General features: G+C 37.8%; 1 protein-coding gene across 1 annotated transcript; it reads right to left on the reverse strand.

Annotated features, from left to right (window-relative positions):
• Positions 1-255: 255 nt before the first annotated feature.
• Positions 256-26,493, reverse strand: LOC146003853 (BTB/POZ domain-containing protein 6-B). The gene is made up of 5 exons (XM_083142323.1): positions 26,402-26,493; positions 21,277-21,407; positions 17,188-17,324; positions 12,987-13,191; positions 256-7,669 (listed from the first exon to the last, which is right to left on the reverse strand). Exons 2-5 carry the CDS (start codon positions 21,397-21,399, stop codon positions 6,713-6,715), a joined length of 1,422 nt encoding a protein of 473 aa, XP_082998449.1. The 5' UTR covers positions 21,400-21,407; positions 26,402-26,493; the 3' UTR covers positions 256-6,712.
• Between the last annotated feature and the right edge of the window lie 232 nt (positions 26,494-26,725).

A 26,725-nucleotide genomic window follows, 5' to 3' on the forward strand; every position in this document is an offset into this window, starting at 1 on the left:
CTAAAATTTTAAACTTCCCATAATTATATTAATTTTTGTCGAAAATTTTGATAGTCCAGTATGTTTTTTTTTTCAGTGCAATGAACTTGTGAATTCACCATTAATTTTCTGATAATATTCTATGCAATACTGCAAGTTCTGGTAATGCACAGAGAAATATAATAATGAGCAGGATATTTATCTTCTCATAATTCAATGACATATTTGCATCAAATATCAAACAATGAACACACAAAAATGTATATAAAACAAAGAAAATGTTAAAAGTTTTATTTGTACTTATTTTACTGTACATTCCAAATACATCTTAAAAACACTCATAAGGTTTCCACATGATAACATAAAACCAAATTTCAAATATATCTAGGAGTAACTAGCATCCAGTCTCCCACTTTTCAAACACACACACACACATGCGCACATAATTATTCTGAAATTAAAGAAAAGTTATGTTATTTCTAAATGGTGAATACTCTTAAGTGACTATGATGAATTGCATGATATATATGCTGTATGTATGTATGTACTATTCACAATATTCACATAAAATGTGTATGTTGTAATCAATAAGTGTGAACATCCCAACACAGGAAAGAAAATATGTTAAGACATATATCATATTGCTGTGCATTTTGTTTTATGGGTTTAAAAGATATGTTGCTCAGAAAGTCACAGGCTTAGGAGTCTAACATTACTACAGTAAAATGTACACTTAAATCCTATTATACACAAACACCTAATAAACTTCCAATCCCTTAAATAAATGAACTAGAAATGAACTAAAAAATTCAGTTCTGTTTCCCCATAGGTTGTGTGTTCTCTTTCTGGCACCAGTATCATTGAGCATATCGCCCACTGAGATGCAGGGGAACGGGATAACATAACTTCTCTTGTCAGATTCTATTGAAATCAAATGGTGTAATGCCCACATCAGCAAAATGCACGGAATTTTCATGCCAGAAGTCTGCAATTTTTTGTAGCCGAGCATGGAAGGTGTTCATCACGGTGGCGTGGTTCGGAGAAAGGTGGCATGCTACGTGTGTGACCTACCCTCGGAAAGGCACATGGAATTTTCCACTCAGAGGTTTGGGGTGGCATGTTTCCGGCATCTCAGTGGGTGTTAAGCTTTATTCTCCAGATCAGAATTGTGCTAATGAACCGGATGGTTTACACATGAGTTTTCCTCCATCCCTACTTGCAACTATATTTGAAGGGATTTTATTGTGACATTTTGCAAACAGGGATAAATTAGCACCAAGCTTCCTTGTTTTAATCACCAAACCACAACATACTGACTTAAAAACGTGGTTTCCTTTATTCTAAACTGAGTACTAATCCAATACCAAATAACATATTTTTGAATGATACTTAAAGTATTGCAGTTGTAAGTTATTTCAATGTGCAAAAAAGCCAGAAGTTGAGTATGTTCTCTCTAATATTACTTTAATATTAACTATACATTTATAAACAGCATATTGATTATTAGGAGCTGCAGTGGTCCGGTCGATAGGGTGTCTTGATTGTGACACAGGAGACCAGAATTAGGTTCTATGGATGAGTGATTTAAGGTCTGAATTTTTCTGGCCTTTTCTTTTCATAAAGGAGCTCTGTGGGTCCACCTAGCCTCAAATAAATGAGTATTTGGGGGAAACCCTGGAGGGATAAAGGTGGCAGAAGTATGGTGCTGATTGAGAATGTGTGAAGCTCTACCTCCACATCCCATTATGTGCCTTCACGGCATTGTGCAATTAGCATGGGGAACTTTAACATGTAATGTTTTGCAAACGTCTCATATGCATCAGACCCAATCGAGTAGGAAGAAAAACACTTGCATATTACATAGTTTGTTGCATGAAAGATTCTTGTATCAAATTATTATTAGTATTAATATTGGGGATGCAGAGCTCAGAACATGGAGGTGTGCAAGCTTACGACAAAAGTCATCTGAGGGTCAAGGTCTAAAAGGTGGATTTTGATTGCGTTTGACAAGGGGTCAGCGTTTTTAGTCCAGTTACCCTCAAGATGAAGGTTCAACGATGAAACTTTTCAATCAAGAATTGCTCACAGAGATATAGGAAGTGCTCTTTTGTCTTATAGCCACACATCAACCCATCAACAAGAATGATAATCACTACTCTCTGCATTCAGATTAATTTAACAAATCATCTCCTTACAAGATTAGCAGTATTGTACAGAGGAACCTGTTTTACAGGGCTTCTGCCACTCAAGAACTTATGATGTATGAGATGGGGACATAAAATAAGGGTTCCGCTGTGGTGTGTAACAACCCTCCCAGACTCATCACCTACTTCTTAATTTATGTACACATTTCATAGTAGCCTAATAGCCCGTTAACCCTTAGATGCTCAAGCTGTTTTCCCTGGTGTTTGCGTGAACACCCAAAATGTTTTCAGCAGGAAATTTAAAATTACGCAATTTTTTAAATATAATTTCATATGTTGGTAATTACGAACAGCACAGTTACAATTCATTCATCGTTTTGTTCAGCATGGATTGGGCTACAAGACTATGTTTACAAAAATTCTACATCAAGAACAAAAAATTGTCAAAAACTTTTCTTTAAAGGAAATGTCGAATCTGGTTGGCTCCCACAGAGGCATTGCTGCAACATAATAGTTAAAAATTTTACATGTTGCTATTGTAGATGGTAGGGAAAGAGTGGGGTAAACACGATCCTTGCTCAGCACTGTATACTGAGTTCCAACTTAACAGGAGCACTGCATCAACTAGGAAGTCGTGCGCCTCCAAGAGTAAAAGACATGCTCTCTTTCCTATAACGCTTGTCATTGGTTGTAAGTACAGGTAAGTGAACTATCAAGCTGAAGCCGACATAACAGAACCTAAGTCTGAGCAAGGTGAACGAGTATTGAAATTGCCTTCCCAATTTTACAATTCCTTGTAACTATCCTGTGTATCATTTAAATATGTGTGGAACGTTACAGCAGCCTTTTCTGTAACGAAATACCTATCTCCCAGTATGGTCTCTATCCTACAGAGATAATAGGTGTGAGGGAAGCTGGAGGCTGGAAACAAACACCTCTAGCCAGTGACTATATCTCAGGGGAACAAGAGACTAAACTATATATGTGTCTCGCTCACATTGCAATTGTCATTGAGACTTTCATAGAAAATTCACTATATGCACAATAAGGCTAATCGGGACTGAACCTACGGTTTAAAGTGGGATCTGAACCACTATGTTCCTCCACCGGGATCTAACCAGGACCCCTTGATTACAAGGCAGCAATGCACTCACTGTGCCATCAGGGAGGCCTAAGTTTAGACATAAGTCACATAATAGAAGGACTCTTTACATCCACTACAATATCTCCTTCTCACAATTTCTACAGCATCCACCGTACCCATTTTCCCCTCCAACTTGAATTCTTTTCAACACTTTCCCTAACTTTTCAAAACTTTTAACAATACAGATAATGAAAATTATGTATGCTTCTTCAACAATCAAAAATCTTACATGAAGTAGCATACTGAAAACGTACAGAACAACGGGATTGGAAGTTTACATTTGAACATGATTAAACAATGTGCTCCTAAGTCCTGTAGTCTCCCTTGAACCTTTTCTAACCATTAAAATATGCTTAGCTCATACACTTAATGCCATAAAGTGAACTATGAACTGAAACAAATACATCATTTTCACATCAGCATGAAAGTCATATTTGTAAGATATGTTGCTTTTTAAAAATTGTCCGTACTTCAAATACTGTCATGAAAAAGATTCTCAGTCATTTTTCACATAGTATTATGACCACATCCTCTGTAAAACAGTAATAACATTTTTATATTTTATACAGATCTACATCTTTGGTTTTTTTGTGAATTAAAACTAAGCTGTAAAGTAAACTCTCCATAAAAATCTCTCTATATATAGCAAATTAACAACAAAACACTAGAATATTACAACCTATGAGTATTAGTGACTGTTACAAAGCATTAATTGTGGGACATTGATAAAATCAAGGAAAACGGCAAATCAACAAAAATAAAAATTCAATGATTGGTACTTATGTATAATTAATTATACCCTAAGCATATCTTAAGGTGAACATCTTTATCTGACTTTACATAACAACAGAAGGGGCCATATTGAATTTTGAAGTATGTCTAACGTTAACCACTGCATATGTTACAAAAATAAAACATATTCTTTCCTCACATCACTGGTAATTCATGTATATTGTACAAGGCTTTATCTCTTAGTCAAATTTTAGCTTGCCTACAATTAAAATTCTAGTATTTGAATTTTCAATTCAAAACTTCATTTACCCAGAAATATTTTCAGCATTTCTCACTTGTAATCAGCTACATTGCCAATAAGAAGTACACAGAATTTAATAATTTGAGATTATGTACTCGATTGCACCACTAAGGAAAGGCAAATTTAATTGTCATGTTTGAGTAGGTATTAAGACATTGCTAATGTTGAGAAATAGGGGATATGTTTTTAATAATAATAAATAACTGTATGTGTTCCATTCATTATTTTGTAAGCAAGTTGTGACTTATTCACCGACTTCCTCTTGCATTAACAGTTAAAACACATGTACAATTCAACACAAAATATCTGTTGTTCATAACAGTAACCATAGATATTTCAAAGTGAACATTTAGTGATATCATTATGATACAACAAATATATTCATATCAACAAATGAAATGAATAAATCTGGACAATACAATCTCACAAAAGATCACAGAAATTAAAACCATTTGACATTGATATCTGTCATTAATTCTGTTAGGCCTCATTTTTCATTGAAATCGCGGAACATAATGCTATTGAATTAGCAGATTTGCTAGTAATTCATTCAATTATTCTCTGATCAACAATATGATTTACAGGAAATTTAGAGATCAGTACATTCATGTTATTTTCATAAGTCATTAATAGGTGGAATCAAGCTGTTATCTCAGAGTTGCTAGTAAGGGTTAAAAGCAATACTGATGCAAGCTGCTAGAGATACAGTTACTGATTTTAAAAAGTAACTCAGTTCCAGTTATTGGTACTTGAAAAGTAACTAAGTTACATTTACAGTTACTTTCTGCTGGAAATTTTCTTGCAAGGAAGTTACTCACAATCAGTGATCATTAGCACCTTCCTTGCGGTGATGTTGAAGGGAAGTGCTTCCAAAAAGAAAACACATAGATACAACCAAAAATTCGTTTCATCAAAAATAATAACTATAAAAAGACTTGCCGCAGAATGAAGCTAAGGAAAACAATCTATTTATAGGCTCAGCTTCAAATAAACATTCGCTATTAAGTAAGGTAAAAAGGTAAAGTTCCCCATGCATATAGCACCATGGCATAAAGCACATGTGAGGGTAGGGAGGGCCCCATACATTCTCGATCCCTGCCATTTTGGAGGTGATGTGATCAGCACCATACTCCAGTGCTTTATGCAGGGACAAGGCCAGAAAAATTCCAACCTTAGGTCACCCATCCTGAGAATCGAACCCTGGTCTCCCGCATGGCAGTCAGATGTCCTACTGATTAGACCACCAAGGCTCTAATTCTATATTGCAAAAAAATATTTTTCAGGAACCGACAAAGCATCAACAATAAGATTGTTTGATTGCCAATTGCCCATATAGACTTATAAAAGTCCGAAAAAGTGACTTATGAAGTGACTATAAAAATGACTTGCCCCAATACAACAACTGTTAATTTTGAAATATTCTCCATATATAGACACTTCGCAAAAAAGGACCACTTTTAAAGATTTTTATATGTAGATCCGCAACAGGTAATGGGTTAAATGTAATGAAAAAAAATATGAAGACTTACATGTATTTTGTGCATGTTTCTGCCATGTAATCTAAGTCTTCCTATATTTATATTGTTACACCAAAGGAAATGAGGAAACAAGGAATCAGTTTTCAGAGAAAGAGAGAGAGAGAGAGAAGGGGGGGGGGGAGAAAGAGTAAGAGAGCAAGTACTGTCAGATGTTGTAAAAACTCAAGATTAGCTTAATACATCATCCTACTAGATCACAGTGTCACAAAGGAAACAATCAACTGAGAAGAGAGAAATTGCAGGCTGCACCTAAAAAAAAGAATTCTAAAATCTTGTTGTTTAAAGTATTAAGAGTAAATATGAAATCATCCGAGAATACAGTGAAGTCTCAATTTTGCATTTTTCAGGAGACCGAATTTTAAAAATGCAGGAAAATGGAAAATCGACGAAAATTTATAACATTTTGCTATGTTGGTACCATAGAGATTGAATGCATAATGCAGGAAAATGTAAAATCCGGAAATGCAAACTCGAGGTTCCACTGTGTATGCATAATATTGTTCCTGTATCTGATGCTGGAGTTCACACTGGTGTCAGCAAGAAAATAAGAACAAATCCTGTGAATCAGGACAAAATCAAGGATACAGCCAGTATCCAGCTGCAGGATTCAGCAGCCAATGATGTAACACCAGTATGGAGACTGAAATTATGATATTATTTGTTCTACAGTAAGAAATTTAGCAATATTATGAAACCCGTTCATGTCATGTATTTCAGAATATCAATGTGAAATGCATTCTGTACCCTTGGTAAATTTTAAACTAATACTTCACACATTCGATGTTTTAGACACTGTAACACTCATCCTTTATGAGATTATTCACACATTAATACAACTACATGTAATCTTTCACACAAGTTCACGTATCGGTGATTAATAAGAGAAAACGATGGCTCTGATGATTCCATCTCGAACGGAATCACCTGGCTGTCCCACACAGAAAGTGAACAAAACATTATCACATGTCATACGGCGTGTGCATACACCCATCGGATACCAGCCAACTTTATTCAGAACGACACCTATGCGGTAGATCTTATTACGCTGGATATATATTGGCCTATTAAAATTTATTTCCACAAGGTCATTGTACTTGACTCGAGACGTCATGTGGGTGTAGGTCAAGCGGCTTGTGTCAGAATCTAACAAATGAGCATAGAGAAGCTCTGTATATCCGTTACTTTGTCCCAAGGGTGGAAGGCCCACTCCTGCAGCAGATTGGTCGTGAGGAATATCCGTGACTTGCGTTGGTACCTGGACCCCGAGAACGCATATGTTTCGATCGACAATGAACGTTAGCGAACAATCTAAGATGCTGGTGTTCAAACAATGCGGCTCCTGCATTATACTCCTGTAACAATAAAACTTATTTCCATCTTTGTACGTTCTGCTGGCAGGCAGAATTTGACCATCTTCCCGCAATGACGTTGAGGAGGAAGGGAAAACCCGTTCGCGAGATCTGATTTCTTGACAAATGCCTTCCGGGATAGGCCATTTACCAGGAGATGAAATGTTCATGAGAATGGCAAAACTCTCCTCTTGCGTGAGCAGAGATGAAAGAGCAGGCCCTTCGGCAAACTGAGTTGGAGAGAGAGAGAGGAATCGAATTTTGCTAAGAGCTGCTCCAAGAACAGTCCTCTGGTTGTTCCCATCCTTAGGAAGACCTTTCCTCTGGCATTCTTTTATGGCCCATCGTTGAGCAGCTTCGAAAAGCTCTAGTTCGGAGTTTATGTTCAAGCAGTTCTGTTCCAATACGATGTTTAGAGTTGAGAGTTCCACATCTTCAAAACTTGCTTCCTTCGTTACTGCCTCTGTTTTATGGCATATTATCTGAAACAAAGAGCCAATCATTAACATTTATAGATATATAATTAACCCATTAACCTTTTGAGTCCCAAGACCATTTTCACAAGTAACCCTCTCGGTCCCGAGCCGATTTTAAGCAAAATGCTGAGTTTCAATTAAATGAGTGTAGATCGGAGACTAATTGCCCTAGAGAGATGAGTGATATACCGTTGTAAGCGGAATGAACCAGAGATTCAGACTTTATGAAATTTATGCAAATGCGGCATATATGTGGCAGGGGGGAGGGGGCTAACTCTCAAAATTCCGAAATTTCGGGGGAAAAAAATTGGTTCCCCCACCCTCCTCCCTAGAAAAAAGTACATGACAGTGTCGACATGCACATGGAAATGATCGCTGACATGTAAGGAACACAAAAATATTTGCATTATTATCATATGACCAATGTAACTTGAGTTGTCCCCCAAAAGGAATGGTCGGTACGCCACGGATTCAAGCTTCAAAATGCAGCGGTACCTTGAAATGACTTTAGCTCAGAGACTATTTGCCCTGGAGATATGAACGATATACCGTTGGACGCAGAATGAATCACAGATTCAGACAATATATAATTTATGCACATTCGGCGTATATATGGAGGGGGAAAGGGGGGAAATCCCCTGAAAATACTTTTTTTTTTTAAAAAAAAAATGGGGTTTCTTTTAAAAATTATAAGGTGTACGTACTGGCAACATTGGGCAGTACGAGGTGTGGCTGACATCTGGTTATGTTATTCAGTCAATGGCCAGATGAAATAAAAGGTTTGAAATTTATTGAACAAAAAGATATGTACATTAGTTTTTTAAACAATAAATTTCAACTCGATAAATACCCATAGAGACCATCGACGCATCATCAAAAGTTATTGCAAGCAACTCCATGACTCTCTTTTATCTATGTTTCTTGTAACTTTTCCTGCATACTGAATGTTCATGTAGAGCATAATTCTTTTGTTTAATGTTTAAAAAATATCCACATAGAAAAAGTTAATATCCAGCAAGGTTCATGTTTCTAGCGCTATTTGTATGAAAGTTATGTGTGTGACTTTTCGGATATATCCTGTATATCCAATTTGGCAATTATTTTAAACATTTTCCTCACAAGTAAACTAGGTTTTCTAAGTATTTGTTGCATGAAATTACAAAAACACAAGCATTTATATTTTCTTGTCCTTGGATTGGTAGCCTCACAAGTTTGGTCATTGGTTAGTCTTGATTTTTCTTCCTTCTTTCCTATTTTATTATTAGTTTGAATATATTCAATGAATGTTTTCCCCTAATGGAAATCCATGTAAAAGCTCAAATGTAGCCTACACATTTTGTCTGTAAGAAAAATCACACCACAGCAAAGCAGAAATATAATACAGACTGTACCAAACCTTTTGTCCTGCAATAATGAATCATTGTTTAAGTATTAAAAACACATACAGGAGTTGGACAAAATAATATGAACACCCGATTAGATGGGCACCCTTTTCGGAGTTGTGTGCTGACTGCACTGGCATGCACGGAATGCATCTTTTGTCTGTGTTCTATGATCCCTCTGCTAGAGGTATGAGCCAACAGTAAGCCTGTTCATGGCTTCGTGTTGTGTTGTGCTACTATTATGTCTGACCTTACAGACTTCCAACGAGGGCATATTGTTGGTGCATCGATAACAACGGTCACAAAGTTAGTGGCAGACAGCATACAACGTGCAGGGGAAAACAACGTCTGCAAAACAGAATAGTGGCAGAAAGACGAAACTGACAGAGAGAGACAGGAGGGCATTAAGGAGGATTGTTGGCTCTCAGAGGAAGACCACCGCAATCAAAGTGACTGCTGAGCTGAATATGTGTGTCGAGAATGCAGTGTCAACAAAAACAGTGCGCCGAGTACTGCATAAACAGAATATCCATGGCAGAGCCGCTATTGCCAAACCTCTTGTAATGCAGGACAATGCCAAACGGAGACGTCAGTGGTGTCAGGAGCACAAAACCTGGACTACCGACCAATGGGGACATGTCATGTGGTCCGATGATTGGTCCGTAGTCCGACGAATCAATCTTCACAATATTCCCCACCAGTGAACGTGTTTACGTATGGCGAACACTGGCCGAAGCATACCATCCAGACTGCCTGGTGCCAACAGTGAAGCATGGTGGCAGTAGTGTAATGGTGTGGGCAGTCATTTCATGGCATTCACTGGGTCCTATTGTCACACTGAAAGGAAGAGTAACTGCCAAGGTGAATGAAGGCAGGGAATACCATCTTCCAGGATGATAATGCCCCCATTCATACTGCTACTATTGTAGCATACACTGTCCAAGTTTGGTTTGATGAGCACGATGACGCACTTACACATCTTCCCTGCCCTGCACAATCGCCTGATTTCTATATATTATCGAGCCATTGTGGTCAGTATTGAAAACCAGAGTATGGGCCCGTTTCGCTCCGCGAGCCAATCTCAAGGAATTGGAGCAGTTTCTTGTTGAGGAATGGTATAGCATCCCACTGAACTACCATCCAGGATTTGTATGCATCCGTTCCCAGGAGGATTGAGGCTGTTCTCAAAGTCAAAGGTGGCCCCACACCATATTAGGTGGGTGTTCATATTATTTTGTCCTACAAAATTGAATGACAGACCAAAAATTGATCAATGAGCCACCATGCCAGTATGATCTTGTTTAAATCGCCTGATGATGAGTAAAACTCCATTCAAACTACTGTCTAGATTTCTTGCACATTAACGTACAATGCTTCAATGTCTATAAGTCTGATGTAATCTCTCTGCAAACACAAATACATAGTTTTAACACAAGCAGCACATATTTATAGCACTTGGAGAAGAGCCAAGAAATTTCATATTAAAGGATGGGAAAACTAACAGTTAAAAAGTATGGAAATTATGCATATCCAGAATTTAAAATACATAAAGCTGATGTGAGGAAACATACTGATAATGTGCTGATTGCTCACAATTAAATACCAACTAAAGGTTAAAAGATTAAAAATCAGTAACTTACATGTGTGAGCATGAGATTAATCAAACTACGTTTCGAAGGTTATACTACCTCCTTCTTCAGGTTGAAACGATGTTTTCAGACACCTGACATGGTGCCTCGTTGAGAAAGTGATGGTTGAGGATTTAGGTTAAAATGGTATAGGAAAGACACTTTCTAAAAAAGAAATGTAAAATACACATACTAAAACCGCGCAATACTCTATAAAAACAAAAGAAAGTTCAAAGCTGATGAAGGCGAACTGCCGATTGGTGCTCGCGGTATGCAAATGCACGGTGTCAGCTCATACATGGAGAAGGAAAACTCCCCCCCCCCCCCCCCCCCCCGATCTTTCCTCAACTGGGGCTCGTGAGTCACCAATCCAAGGTGAATTCAACTTCCACCTCGGCGGCTTTCCTAACCTCAGGGGTAACATGGAAGCCCAACTCGTCTCTACTCCCGGCGGCTTTATCCCATTTTTTAAAAAAGTTTATCCAGCCATTTTCCAAATTCCCATCATCCCTATTGAGTTTATTTATTATCCGTGCATATATAGGCTGCCTCATACACATTCCTGTCCAATTTATTGTTAATCTTCCTAATGACTTCTCTTTTGGCGATCTTATGCTGGTTAACTAATACGTGTTCAGTTAATCCTGTCTTGGGTATACCCTCCTTTACATCTTTATCGTGCTCGCCCCACCTAATTTGCATACTCCTCCCGGTTTGTCCCACGTATTCCTTTCCGCATTCATATACTATCCTGTACACTCCCTTTTGCTCTTCAGGGTTATCGCGCCTATCTCCCCTCCCTTTCTTATAAGACGTGAAGTGTTTTTCAATGCTCCGAGGTACGCACACACCACATTTTATACCGTATCCCCTTACGGATTTTTCAATTTTCTCGGAAACACCCTTAAAATATGGAATCCCGACAAAATACGGGGTTACCCATGGCCAACCCTTCTTTTTGTCGGAAGATTTTATCGTTAACGTAGAAGTAATTGTACCCCCTAATGAGAAAGAACCACCTGACATATTCCCAGGCGACCAAGATTTCAACATTTTGGTCTATTAACCATCTATACAAGCAATCCCCGGCTTTGTCCTGGGGGACACTGGGATACAGATTAATAACATCGAAACTACAGATTGTGTCTCATTCCTCTATGGTAAGTTCAATGGTTTCTTTGACCATAAGACATCCGCGACATGGAAAAAAGTAGCTAGGAAAGCAAAAAAGATTGTTAGACAAGAACTATAACAAAAGGATAAAGATGAAGATGAAGATGAAGAAGAGGTTATTTGGATTTTGAATTGCAATTAATGTCATGTAAGCATACTAAACTAAACTTCGTATCTCTGTCATGTACGAACACAGAGGTTAATTTATGCATACACGTAGGTACTTCATAATAATAATGATTATCACGAGAATTTATAAAAACAACTATTTAATACTAAACCTACAAAACCATTTCTAAGATGGCTGAACTTACAATTTCGTAATCAACAACTTTACAAACTACTGAGTGTTGACTCAGATATTATGCACACTTAACAGGCGCAACAGCCTTTGAAGAGCCAGGGCTTGCCAGAGCGGCTTTTTCTTTTCGTGACTGTGTGGTCAGCGCAACGGGTTCCATTGCCGCTGTTATCTGGCTTTCGTGACTGGAGCTTTTTTTCTTTTCAAGTAGTTCCCCAATTGTCCTGACAACACAGGATCAATGCCAAAATCTGTTGCACCAAAGGTGAGAGTCCTAATCACTTGGGGCTACATGGGAGCCCCTTCACGTAAGCATAATGCATCTTACTTAACTCGGTGAACCGGCTGCTTAATGAAAATATATGTTTTTCATAATTGTAAGTCCATATGTAACTTCACTTTTGAACTGATTGAGTTTGAATTTTTGGGTGCATCAGCACTTAGGCTATTTTTCACCCATCAATTATATGGGTCCCAGCCCCTTACCATAACTAAAATATAACATAACTATAATGCCGGAGGACTAAAATATTCTCACCAGGGTTAGAAGTTGAGGCTGTAAAGGGACACTCAACACACACAAGGACAAAACAACACACACACAATCCTACAGAGGATTATACTGGCCATAGGTCCAGATGCCAGAGCCTCTATAGTGTGCAAAATGCAGTCCAGGGTGTACTACGTGGAAGTGAGGTTATCATTTGGGTGTATTGCATGGAAGGGTCACCCCCTACACCAGTTTCATTTATATATTTACATATATAACACTTCTTAGTACATATAAACCTGTTCCCTGGTTATCACCTGCTAAATAAACAAATATTCAGTTTTCTCACCTGTAAACATTTGTCCATCAAAATAGGTTCTTCAAACAATTTTGCAAATTCGTATGCTCTACAAGCATTCTTGGCATTGAGATCCTGCCAAAGAAACTCTGTGCATTCTTCCACCAAGTGGGGCAGCATATACTTCTTGGCAGCATAACACAATTCACATGCTTGATCAAATGACTGCAAGTTGATATTATCCGTATAAATATAACTGTAAAAAAAATAGTAGTGTTACACAATATTATTCTCCATATTGTTTATGATATGACATAACTACAGTGAGCATTAAATGGGAGAATGTTTTAGGATTTCCACTCTCTAATGTACAATAACCGTGTGTGTCTTATACAGAATTATTAACCAAGAGAGGAAATTATTACATCAGGTCACAAAATAATAAAGAAAAACATGGAGCAACAGCCCGTGAGGGCCAGGGAAGGGCCTACCTACCGACTGCCGGCCTCACTGTGAGATCATCCAAGTTATGGGGTGACATGTAGTCAGCACGACAAACTGCCAGTCGTTGTTGTAGATTTGGGTTATGCTACTCATTTGCAGCTCTCCAATTTCCTCATGATGGTGGGTGGCCATCGACCCTGTATATAGGTTGGAATCTCAAGAGAAAAGTTGTTACGCTTTCCCCAGGAGACTCGAACCTGCACGTGTCCCGTAGCCAGAGCCGAAAGCATGATGCCTTAGACTGTATGGCCACGGTGCGGGACATTATATCAGGTCATACCATAAATAATGTTGCTTTCCCCACACATGCTTAAAACAACCTAATATATTCCTGGAACACATTCTTCAATCATTAAAATAAGTTATTCCAGAATGTGCTACTTCTTGAAATCTTTCAACAAGGGTTTCCTTGAAGAAGTCTATGAATCTCAAACCCAAATAATTCAAGTAGTATCCTTTGCACTCTGCAGTACTCGGAAGGATCTTCACTGCAAGATGATGTTGGTGACAGAACAGATCTGATGATCTGATCTCGTCTGTCCAGTGTTTGCAACCATGTTCTCACAGCAGCTGGAGATTACATCAAGGTGGTCGGAGATCATGCAACCAGTTATGGGGTGACGGGTGGTCAGCATGACAAATTTCCAGTTGTTATAAGTTTCCATGACCAGGTTACACTACTCATTCATAGCTCCCAAAATTCCTCACAATAGTGGGTCGTCACCAGTCCCATATGCAAACCGAAATCTCAAGAGAAACGTTATGCTTCCCCCAGGAGACTCAAAACTGTGTGCATCATGTAGCTGGAGCACAAAGCTTGCACCTTAAACTGCATGGCCACGGTGTGAGACATCCTCATAGGTCAGATTCTTAACAGTATTGGACACAATATATTGGTAAAAATTACAGATAATTTTAATGATCTGATATATTCATAAATAGCCTCTAATTTATTGCAAAATTCTGCTATTTTGTGCAAATTTTAAAGTATAAGGGAGAATTCACACCGAAGAGACATGTGACAAACGATACAAATGTTTCACACCGAAGAGACAAGCTGCACACGACACTAGGCTAGTTTCTTTGCTCGGTTAGCTTGATGTAATTGCATTAATCAGTTTATTAGTCACCCAAAAAAACATAACAAGAGACACTGTTCTGTATAATTCACATTGTAAAATTTGTGCAAGTTATTGAAACTCGGGAGAGGCATGTTATGCATGAGAAAAGGGAGAAATCATATGCACTAATCTCAAATTGGTTACCCTAACTTTCCAGCCCCAATAAAGCAAAGACCTAAACACTAGAGAAATGGTTCTCAACCTTCGTGAAACCATGTCTCGGTGTTTCATAAAGGACTTTACAACTTTGTAATTATATATATACATTTATTCACACAACCAACCTACAGAGCTGGTTTTGGTGTCCTTTTGTAGCAAAATACATCAAGTTAGTAAGGTTCAATGTGACTTCTAATGGTAATTTGGCAGACACCCCACCTGAAGTCTATTTCTTGCCAAACACACTGCAGCATATCAGGCATAACTTCCTCAACTGTAGTGTAGATTCTTGCTCTCAGATCAGCGAGTGTAGCAGGTAGGGGTGGTCTGAAAACTTTATCCTTGATAAATCTACAGAAGTAAAAATCAAGAGGTGTCAGGAGGTCTGGTGAACAAGGTGACCATGGAATCAGCCCACCTCGACCTATCCACTGATTTGGAAAGCAGTTACTGAGGAAATCCCAGATGTCATTGAGGTAGTGCGCAATCTTGCTGGAAGTGAATATGGCGTTCTTGGTCATCCTCATCAATTTGTGGTATCAAAAAGTTTTCCAGCATATCTAGGTACACTATTCCATTAATTGTTCTCTCTTGGATAAGAAAGGGTCGAAAACTTTGCTCTTGCTTAAGACACCAAAAAAAGTTACATTTTGGGCTGTCACAGATATGTTCTATCGATTGTCATGGATTTTCACTGCACCAAATTCGACAATTGTGTGTATTCATCTTACCACTCAAATGAAAAGTGAACTCGTCACTGAAGATTATGTTGTCAATGAAATCCTCATCTTCATTCAACCAATGTAACATTTAAACGCAAAACTCCATACAAGCGATCCCATCTGAGTCTTTTAGTTCTTGCACCATTGTCAGTCTGTACGGTTTGAGATGCAAGTGTTTTTTCAACACACACACACCAAACAATTGTATGCGGAACACCCATCTCACGAGATGCATGCCGGGTCGATTTTGTAGGACTGCAAAGCATTACCTCACTTGCTCAACGACATCAGTAGTCACAGGTGGAAGCCCTGTAGATTTCTTATGGCATACATAACAACCAGTCTCAACAAAACACTTATGCCACTCATAAATGGTAGGCCTACTCTACCATACTTGGTACGAAAATTTCATTGGAACTGTTGTTGCAGACTTCCGATTCTTCAAACCCGAACAGACAGCAAGCACACTCGAGACCAGTGAAGGCAGCCATTTTGGTACAACTGTCGCTAGCACTAGCGGTGGTGTGATTCGGAACTAAGCTACTACATGAGTCAAAACTTGATGTATTTTGCTACAAAATGACAACAAAACTAGCTCTGTGAGGCGTGTGAATAAATTTATATATAATTACAAAGTTGTAAAGTCCTTTATGAAACGCCCTGTATTTTAAATCATTGCCCGGATCCCAAGAATTTTCCTCGTAAATACCTCCCCAGTATTTAAGACTTTATACATGAATTAACTAAAGGTCCAGCCCTGATTAGTCCATTTGTGCATAAAATGAACTAGAAAAAAACCTCACAACTCAAATATGAAATTGGGATTATGTTAGTTGTTAACCACTTTCAGCAGAATCTTTTCCAGCTCAGTATAGTTGATACGAGTTTCCGGTACTGGTCGGTCGCAGCCCGGCAGTTTAGAAACACTGCAATTGATTGCTTTACCATGTTGACTGGTGTATTATAGACTAACGCACCTCCATATGCTGGCTTTTTCAAATAAAAGCAGTCACTTAGTAAACAGCATCTCTGCACGATGTTAATGGTAAACTAAAGCCGGTAGCTGCATCAAAAAACCTGATAAAGTGAAATCTTAAAACATTGTACATATCGATACTTTATTACATCAACAAATTAGAGCTTCAAACATGTTGTAAGGCCTCCGATTGGGTTCTCTGAAAATAGCTCATTGGTGTGATGCATTTACTGCGCATACGTGAACAACAAACTCAGGCGACACGATGCACGGTATTGAGAAAACGGCACAATCCCAGTGACACACAAGCGACATGAGACATGTGCAGCTTGTCTTGTCACTTCAGTTCAAAAGGTTCAATTGAATACTGAGTGCTCGCATGCAAGCCACACGTGTCTCTTGCAGCATGTCCCTTGTCTCTTCGGTGTGAATTCTCCCTAACTCTTCATATGTCCTGTTTTTGTAAAGTAAATAACTAAATGTGTGGTTTTGTTTGCACATCAAAACCCATTGCAGTTACCTGGTAACTTATACAATAAATAAAGAGGTGAATTAACCATTAAGGGTATAGGTTTGCAATTTTATATAATATCTATCAAACATCAGTTATGAGTAAATTTTGTATTGCTCCATCTTCAATATATTTTTAATTTAATGATTTCCTTATGCAATCTGAGGTGAAATTAAGCTCATATAACAAATGCTGTTTTGTATCAAACAAATGTTTACAGGTACATACTAATAATAAAGTATAGATATACAACTCTTACTCAAGCAAAGCCTTAAAAGCATCTGGCTGAACATCCAATATTTGTATGGGCTCATTCTTCTCTGCCATTCCTCCATAAAACATAGCTTCAAAGACTGGGCTTGACATTGCCAGGAACAACTTATGTCCTCTAAAGGTCTGTAAGGGGAAAAAAAACTTGAAATATATACCAGAAAACCAGAATAATGTATCTAAGGTCATGTTTCTTGATGTGGGTGAAGAAACAAATCAATAATTTAAGGTAGATTCATTTAATTCTCCAATCAAAAAATTCTTCTCTTTTTATCTGGAGTAAAGTCAGGTAAGTTACTGTTTCATATTGTATATCTGTATCGCCTTGAATCAAGTTTTTATATGATCCTTGGGCATCTCCGATGGCATAATGTTAACATTGACACCTTGTAATCAATGTCCTGTGGAGGGACAAAGTCAGGGTTGCTACTCTAGGACCATGATAAAATTCAAGTATAATTCCCGGTTTTCAAGGTGAATTTTACAAAAATTCAAGGTTACAAGCAGATGTTCTATATATTTCAACCTTATTTATTATCGCCTCTCAACACCCACACACACAAATATAATAACAACATAAAGGGTCTGTGTGATTCAAACATATCCAAAAATTCTAATTCAATTTAATTAAACGGTATATTTAAAACATTTAATTTGAGGTCCGGGTTCGATCCCCGGCCAGTTCAAATCCGGAAACTTCTCTAACATTGGAAGCGGCCCCGGGTGCCCACCCAGCATCGAATGACATGGGTACCTGGGGGGAAACCCTGGGGGTAAAGGCAGTCAGGGGCATGATGCTGATCACATCACCCCACTCACGACCGGATCAAGAAAGTGTGGGGCGTTACCCCCATGCCCCTATACGCCTTCATGGCATGGTGCTAAGCACAGGGGAGCACTTTACTTTTTTTTTTAAGTTTACATTTGCCATTTCACATATCCAGACTCGAAGTACATCTGTCAAAAAGACACAAGTCAAAAATGTTATGGGTTACTCTAATCTGCGAAAACTTGTTAATTGTGTAAGAATTTCAAACTCAAATCTATCTAATCATCTTCAAGATATCTTGCAATAATCTTCAGTCCGTCAGATTACTCTACAAAGGACACTAACAAAGTAAACAGATTGAGAGAATTCTGTTTTATTTTTCGCACAGCATTCTTTTCCTTCCTCTGTCAAACTGTCAAAAACTTCCCTCAGGCCTCATTTATAGATATGTATAAATTCAATAGGATTTGGATTAATAAAATTTATAACTTTTCACGTCTACGGAGAAAAATTCAAACAGAATCCACGCATAATTCCCGGACTTTAAGGAATTCCCGGTGAGTAGCCACCCTGGTAGTGGATCAGAATCCACTATAAACTGTAGGTCCAGTCCCAATTAGCCTATCTGAGTGGAACAAAACCTCAAAAAAACTTTATATGCTCCTTAAAGCTAGAGACAGCACATTATATTGTTTTTTATTTTTAAATATATGTTTTTCCATGTTACGTTGATAAACACACAAAACTTTTTATGTATCATCATGTTCTTGAGTTTACACAGAGTAATAAAATCAATGTTTTTTTATGAAATATTGAAACTTTCAATTTGTGTAGTTCCTTACACACTCACACCCACACATACATTACTTTGGTCTGAGAGCAGAAAATGCCAAACCATCAATTCAGCCACCAGTAGCTCCAGCTTAGAGCAATTTTCAATGGTGATAAATGGTTGGTTGGCTGCTGTTGGTAATGATCTTTAGGCAAACGTTTGCAGCATAATGTCTTCATGTCATGCCGCAAACACCCCTACCATTTGCAGCGAACATCAAACTCAACTCTCATAAAAGTAATAAAAACAAATAATCCCTGAATACACTACCATCACTCTAACAGATTAGCTGAAAGTGGCAGAAATGTGAAGTAAAATAAACCAAATCAATCAATCATTTTCTCAGTGAACATTGACAATTATTACACCGGTCTGCATGGGTTTGGATGTCTCGCAGGTGACTGTTGTGTCTGAATAATTTCAGAATGCCGATTCCAAAAATGAAATCCATTTTTACCCATCACGTCTAGTTTTTCAGAAAACAGCAATATATTAACAGCCTTAATTTCACAATGAAATCTGTAGTTCCATCATATCCCCAATAGATGGCTCTGTTTAGGTGGTGGTAAAATATTGGTTTTCTACGTACAAATCCTCCAATTTTGAACAATAAATGCATTAGAATAGTAAGCATTTAATCCACCTTGTACTTTCACAAGACACATTGGCATGAAAATTGTAGGGAATTTGATTACATAAGTTTTATTTTTGAAATCCCTCATAAAAGTTGCATTCCAAAGTTGTAACATGGTGGGTTGATTGAACTTAGTAACATGTAGAAAAATCCTGACCGAGGGAAAAATTCTGACATGATGAAAAGACATTTATGTTATTTCCATGATCAGCATTCTAAATACCTCCAGAATCACCTTTTGGTTTGTAAAAAGCCAAAATTTTCCTTGCATAAATTTATTTTCTTGCATTCTGTAGTAAATGTAATGGAATGGCGAATATGAGAATTTTTTATTGTGGAATTGTGCAAAATCCTGACGTAATGGGTAAAAAATGGATGTCATTTCCGTGATCAGCATTCAAAATACTTCCAGATTCCAGATTTGTAAATATCCGAAATTTCATTTAAAAATGCAGGACCATGTTATCACTCATGTACCAATGGAAAAAAATGCTTATGCATCGTTGGTCATGTCAGCCTGTCCTGTCCAACTATATCTCAGCAAATACGAGAGCTATGAATATAAATTTCGGGGAATTGATAAACCTAGCAAATAGTAGCTCAAGGAAAGATTAATTATCACGATTGCCCTCTGCCTGTGAGAGACAAAAATCAATCTAAAGTGTGTTGTCGATATTTCACAAACAATTAAAATTGAAAAATTACCTAGAGGTCTTGTAAATATACATATTGTACTTTTGTTAAATGTTATTATGTATTTTTGCAACTCATTCGCCTGTTTATTTAAAAAAATAATTTCATTACATTTAGTTTCTTGAACCAGGAATTTATAATAAAAAAAATCAGCCCATTATTGCAATAAATCTCAAATTTGGGAAGTAGCTCTGTGACTGAGGTAAGTTGGGAAATCTCTGGCCTTGGGCCTACCTGATGGCACAGCAGTAACTGTTATTGTGTATTCAACGAAGCCCTGGATTTGATTCCCTGTGAAGGCACATTGTGCTCTGAATCAAATTCCACATTGTAAATCCAATTCAGATTAAGCTATCTGAGCATAAAGTACACTTGCAGCAACAAACATCTTTGGCTAATCATAAATGTCAATCAGCATCCCAATTTGAAGCGTCTTCCTGATCTGATCGAAGATAAAACATTCTTCCGTTGCAAGTGGTAGGAAACGTTAGGCAAACGTTTCGTTACAAATCGACACTTTGCGCACACAATTTGATTGCCGGTTTTTGTGTTTTCTACTTAATTTGATGATATTTCACGGTTATTTCGCGAAAAAGCGTTCATTTTGTGGAAAAGCACACATTTTGCATTACTTCGCGAATAAAACTCGTGCATATTTCATCATTCGGGGTATAGTTACGTCCAGAATGTTCAAATGTTGCATCTTTTTTTCACATTTCGCGCATTGCGAAAATTCAATGACCCTAATTATTAGTAACAAGAATAGCCTTTATTATCATGAAAACAAAAAAGAATATGCATTTTCGCACTGCATTATGGAAATTAATGTGTAAGGCATGCAGTTACAAAAGTATCTTTATTACTTGACAAACCTGGAAAATAAAACTATATTAATTGAGTGTCTCAGGAGTAGAACTTGATAACCCACAAAAGTATGAAACGGAGAGAAACGCAGGTGAAAGTTTGTCTATAACATTCTCTCTTATGGGTTAACCATATGTTTTCGCATGTGTTTCTGGCTATAGGCGGTTACTGAAGGAACTTCATTCACTATTGTACAGCAACTGCACCTAATAACTCAATTTTGAACTGAGTGTGGATTATCAGGTTTTACTCCCAAGCTGCTCAATTAAGAGTAAGTGAAACTTACCATCTGATGTGGCTCAGTGCCAACGACAAATTCACAATCACTCCATTGGCCTTTCTCTAGCAGGTAAAACCCCCTCTCTGCCACTTTCTGCTTCGTGACCTGCCAGTCACAGGGGCTGCCCATCCTGAAATCTTTGAAACACAAACATATTAATGCTACACAGTACACAAAACAAAAATAATACATGAAGCAACTATCTAACATTTGTGTTCCAAAATCAAAATATCTCATTACAATCACATTTATGTAAACATTATTTGACATTATCTGGCACCTATTAAAATTTCAGCTCAAAATCTCCAAATTTGCTGCAGTTACTGATGCCTTTGCTCCATGTCCATCCTAAACAGTGCATTATTTATTTCAAAGTTTTAGTGATATATTGGACTACCAATTCTTTGTGCTGTTCCCAAAGCTCTAAAATTGTAGTTAACAGAGAATTCTGAAAATGTAAAAAATGGGCAAAAGATGGAAATATACAGCCCTTTTTTTTTGAGGACTTGTCTAGTATTGCATATAAGTTAAATCTTGTGAAGTGTTTCAATATGGAAGATGAAAAATTGAATTTTCCTTGTTGCTCAATCAATATTTTCAAATATCTGTATAGTCCATATTTTTGAAGATTAGCATACAAAACTTTCAAAAATGTTGGGGAATCCCTTGACATAAAATTTGTTAATAAAACTTTGTATTACATGCTTCATGCAGGTGGGAACATCAACATTTCAATTACAAAATTGCCATGATGAATTAAAACATTTTTAAAATAAGAGGGATCAAATGGGAAGGTAGGATCCTGCTAAATTTCAAAGTTAGGCCAACCATGGTATGAGGCCTTCTCAGTGATAAACATAATCTTATGCTTTTAACAGGATTCTAACGTGAGTGTGGCGCTCACCCTGGGATATAAATGTAAGTTTTTTAGGCCCAGATAATGATATCACTTTCTGGTCTTGTGTAGCTGTAATTTGTAATGTCTTAAGGCCAGATGATACCAGTTATGTTGTGGCATTATTCTCAATCTATGCAGACATGTCATTTTGATGACAGTCTGTTTTGTGAGCACCGCGCTCATGCGTATCCCAAACGCATAAAAATTTCTTGCAAACATATTTTATTTGTACTGACTGAATTTGTGTTGAGTCACTGCTTTCTGTTTTGATTCTTCAGTAACTATTTTATTTCACTCCATTCACTTAAGACATCTACTATTTCTGGCTAAATGAAATTTGAAATCTGATATTCGTAACGAATGAAAAACAGCAGTTCCAAGCATGGCTTGCTGAATCAGATGATGAGAAAAGAAAAAACCTGTGTAGATTGTACATCTTGTCACCAACTACTATATTATTGAATTTATTACTAATGTTGTGCAAATTAGTAAACATCAAAAGTAAATTCTTAACAAAATTTGAACATTCTTATGTTTCTCCTGATAATTTGTCTCTCGTGATAGGTAATCGGTAATAGTGCAATATATTTTTTTTATTATACCTAGTCATATCATAAATTCTGTTACAAAGTTAATAATGAACTACAGGCACAGTGAGCAAGCTAATGTATCAATATTTGGATCTTACAAAGATACAGGTCTAGCCAACACAGAGCACCAATCACTGTTCAAAATGGCCACCTCTGGCCTTCATACAGGCCTGAAGTCTCCGATCAATTGCAGCACGCACGGTCTCGAGGGCAAAGTCTGCCACTGCCTTCACAAGATAATGCTTGACACTCACAAGATTTGGATGCCTCTTCCTATGCCCTCCAAAACGGACCACAACCTGTAGTCCAATTGGCTGAGGTCGGGGCTGCTGAAGGGCCAATCAATCAGACCAATGAAATCAGGCACATTCCTTTGAAGCCACTCCTGTGTGGTCTTTGCCTTGTGGGTTGGTGCTGAGTCCTGCTGGAAGCTCCATGGCTCATTGTTGAACATGGTGCAGGTCAACGATTTCACAAGTGGCTCCAACACTGTCGCTTGGTACACTTTTGCATATGTTTTCACACCATGTTCACAGAAGTGGAGGTCAGTTGTACCATCGTATGAAACCTCCCCACCAAACCATCACTGAGGTGGGATAATGGCCTCTGAGGATCCGTGACGCGTTTTCACGAGCTTCCTGGGATGTTGAGGCATAAACATGGTCGTTTTAACGATTGTACGACCCTTCAATCGTGAAGATTTTTTCATCCGTGAAAAGGATCCTCCTGTGGCCACCACTTGCATAATGCTGAAGGAGTCTTTTTTGTTTTCTGCTCTCTCTCTGGACCTTAAGCTGTGGAGTGAGGAAGTGACCAGTACTTCAACGATAAGCGCGCCACTGCTTTCACAAGCTTCTGACTCCTCACGCTGCAAGATCTACCTTTGTTGGGCCGGTCCTCAATTGTCCCTGTGTCACAGTATCTGTTGATGGTCCGATGTAAGAACATCCTGCTGATATTCAGCTTTTTCAGTGTGTTGAAAATGGCCAATGGTGATATGCCAACTTTGTGCAGTGCATTACTGCCACATGGTTCTCGTATACGTACACCCCACTCCATTCGTCTTGCAGTGAAATTCACCTTTTTGCTACCACAGCCAAACACACAATGATACTAGTTGTTGTTTGATCCAACATTGCGGGGTTACCTTGACAACCAGTGTTGCCATCCCTGTCTAAACTTTGCAACAGAATTTATGGTATGACTATGTATGCAAAAATTAGATAAATTTTAACGGTAAAATCCAGAAAACAGATTTCTTCAAATTTGCAGGAGAAATTACTTACCGAATGCAGTTTCTTTATAGTTGTGGAACTTCGGTGAAGTGTTTTCTCGCATCGTTAATTGAATTTTACTGGTAAATCATCTATTTTTCGATATAAATGTGTGACCGATGCACAAAAGCTGTTGCATCCATTTCCTTCCAGCCGAATGTTGCCTGTGTGTGATGACGTAATCACGGTCAATGCCGTCAGGGTTTCCAAACATGTGTTTTTGTAACTGAAGAAGGTACGTTTCCGCAAAAGGTTTGTGGGGCTATGTGTCAATGGTTCGTGAGGCTATGCGAGAATGGTGTGTGGGGCTATGCATTTTTTTTCTAAACAAATTTTTAACAATTCTAACCTAAACGTGACCCAACCTAACCTAACCTTACCGGAAATGGTTCGTGGGGCTACATAGGTATTTTTGGGTGGAGTGGCGTGGAAACACTGCATGTCGAGTACGGTAGTGAAACTGTGACCGCCATTTTGCGTGTTACCGAAGGCAAAGAGAAACTAAGAAAACTTACTCGATATGTCGCAAATAGAGTTGGCAACACTTTAATATACGCGAGACGGATTTCTTCAAATTTACAGGATAAAGTACTTACGCAAATTATTTTCTGTAGCGTTGTTGAAGTTCGGGAATGTAGTTTTGATCCATTTTAATGTGAATGCATGTGGTTTTCTATGAAAATCTCTTTCCTACGTGCTATTGCTGCTGCCGCCATTTGCTTTCTGCATGAGAGCACAATGCTCCGTGTGTTAGATTACGTAAAAACCCGTAGTCAGTGTTTCAACCCATGCCAGGTTTTTGCTATAAGATGCCGTGGAATTCAACACGGAATCTTGAAGAAAGAAGTGGAATGCAGGACATGGAAAGTTAAAATTAAAAGAATTCTGTGTATTTTCATTCATTGAGAAAAACCGATGTCTGTGTATGCTAAATTGAATGAAAGGAGTGCTAATGGAACCTAACCTAACAGGACTAACCTAACCTAGTAGGCATACCTCATCCCAGTGATGGTTCGTGGGGTTATCGTGAATTTTTGGGCTAATGTCAATGGTTTTTGGTGCTACCCGTGGATGGTTTTTGGGGCTAACGTCAATGGTTTAATAATTACTCTTTATGTCAAAAATTGAACTTTTCTTTATGAAAAAATTTCGTGAAGTGTTTTTCATTTTGGTACTAGTTTACTATCCTTCGGACACATTTCTTTATTTTTACAGAAGAAACTACTTACCCTAATAAGTTCCTGTAGCATTGTCGAACATCGAGAAGGTGTTTTGTGTGATGTGGGAATGTTTCATAGCTGAAATTCATGTTGTTCGTTGAAAATTAATTATCCGACGAAGAATAGCTAGCCCCACGAGCCATTGGCGCGTGGATAGGTTAGTTCTGTTAGGTTAGGAAACATAGTTAAAATTTGGTGTCGTGTTAGTATCAGGATCTAGAAATTGGAAATAATTGCGAACCATTGGCATTAGCCCCACGAACCATTGGCGATAGCCCCACGAACCATTGGCGCGTGGTTAGGTTAGATCTGTTAGGTTAGGAAACATAGTTCAAATTTCATCAAAACAACGTTGATACACCTTCAGGAATGTTCCGCGAAGCAGATACATAAGTACGAATGTCAAAAATTGACGAAACGAAAAAATTAGAGGTGTCCGAAGGATAGTAAATTTTTACCAAGGGTTAAATGTTTCCATTTCTAGATTCCCTGATGAGGGATCCAGATAAATTTGAACCACTGTACACAAGGAGGAAAGCATCACTTGTAAGTATAACTTTGTAAAACCTTTTTTTTTAAATAAAATTATTTCCAGTGATAATGTGAACATTCAAGAAAGGCATCAACACTTTCTGTGACAACCACAAATAAGGAAAATGTCATCTCACGGACATCCAAAGCGCGAAAGGAAATCGAAGCATCAGAGCGTATGTGCTTGATGTTGCCACGTTGCAGTTGAATCATCATTTAGTCTTATTAAAGATGATTATTTGACAAAGGTTTCACGGTAGTGATAAATATGTTCTACATTTGAGCATTCCCATGTAGGTTACTCATGAATCAATCAGTTTGGCAAAGGTTTTATGGTAGCAATAAATGTATTTTACATTCGTGCATTCTCGTGTAGCTTACTCATGAATCAATCAGTGAAAAACACAAGGATCGCTCATGCATCGTAACCTCTGAAAATTTCGGAAATCAGCTACATTACTGAGAAGTGCATGTGATCAGCTGGTCAAAGAAGTCATTTTCCATTACTTGGTTTCTTACACTGACATATCCATTAAGGTATAAAAGCTTATCATTGTTCTACTATCTTCCACCTTGTAATATTGTCATTATGCATTAAGGTTATATTCTTATACATACCTACTGCAAAACAAAAATTGCAGTAATGCCAAGGATGTACGCAAATTTTATGAAGCGAAAAATAGACAAATACAAGCAGCTTTCGTGAAAACACAGTTTATTCCTTCTTGTTCTTCACAGTTTATTCCGTCAGTGGAAAGTTTCCCATATAATCTGTGGCGGTTTCCCTATCAAACTACTTGTTTAAATTGTTTATATTCCACAAGAAATTTGATCGTACCTCTTCAAATGACTAAATTGCATCTCTGTTCCAAATATTTTGTTCCCTTATGAGTCCCTAGGTCAATATTCTTTCATTTAAAGTGTCAACAAAATTATCTATAC

The sequence above is a fragment of the Lepisma saccharinum genome, chromosome 20, assembly GCF_977018435.1.
Source record: "Lepisma saccharinum chromosome 20, izLepSacc3.1, whole genome shotgun sequence".
Classification (NCBI taxonomy): Eukaryota; Metazoa; Arthropoda; class Insecta; order Zygentoma; family Lepismatidae; genus Lepisma; species Lepisma saccharinum.

Coding starts and splice junctions, on each gene's coding strand:
- LOC146003853 (XM_083142323.1), bottom strand. CDS start 21,399: ATGGGCAGCCCCTGTGACTGGCAGGTCACGAAGCAGAAAGTGGCAGAG. Junction 17,325..21,276: donor GCACTGAGCCACATCAGATG/GTAAGTTTCACT, acceptor TTCCCCTTACAG/ACCTTTAGAGGACATAAGTT. Junction 13,192..17,187: donor GCTTTTAAGGCTTTGCTTGA/GTAAGAGTTGTA, acceptor TTTTTTTTACAG/TTATATTTATACGGATAATA.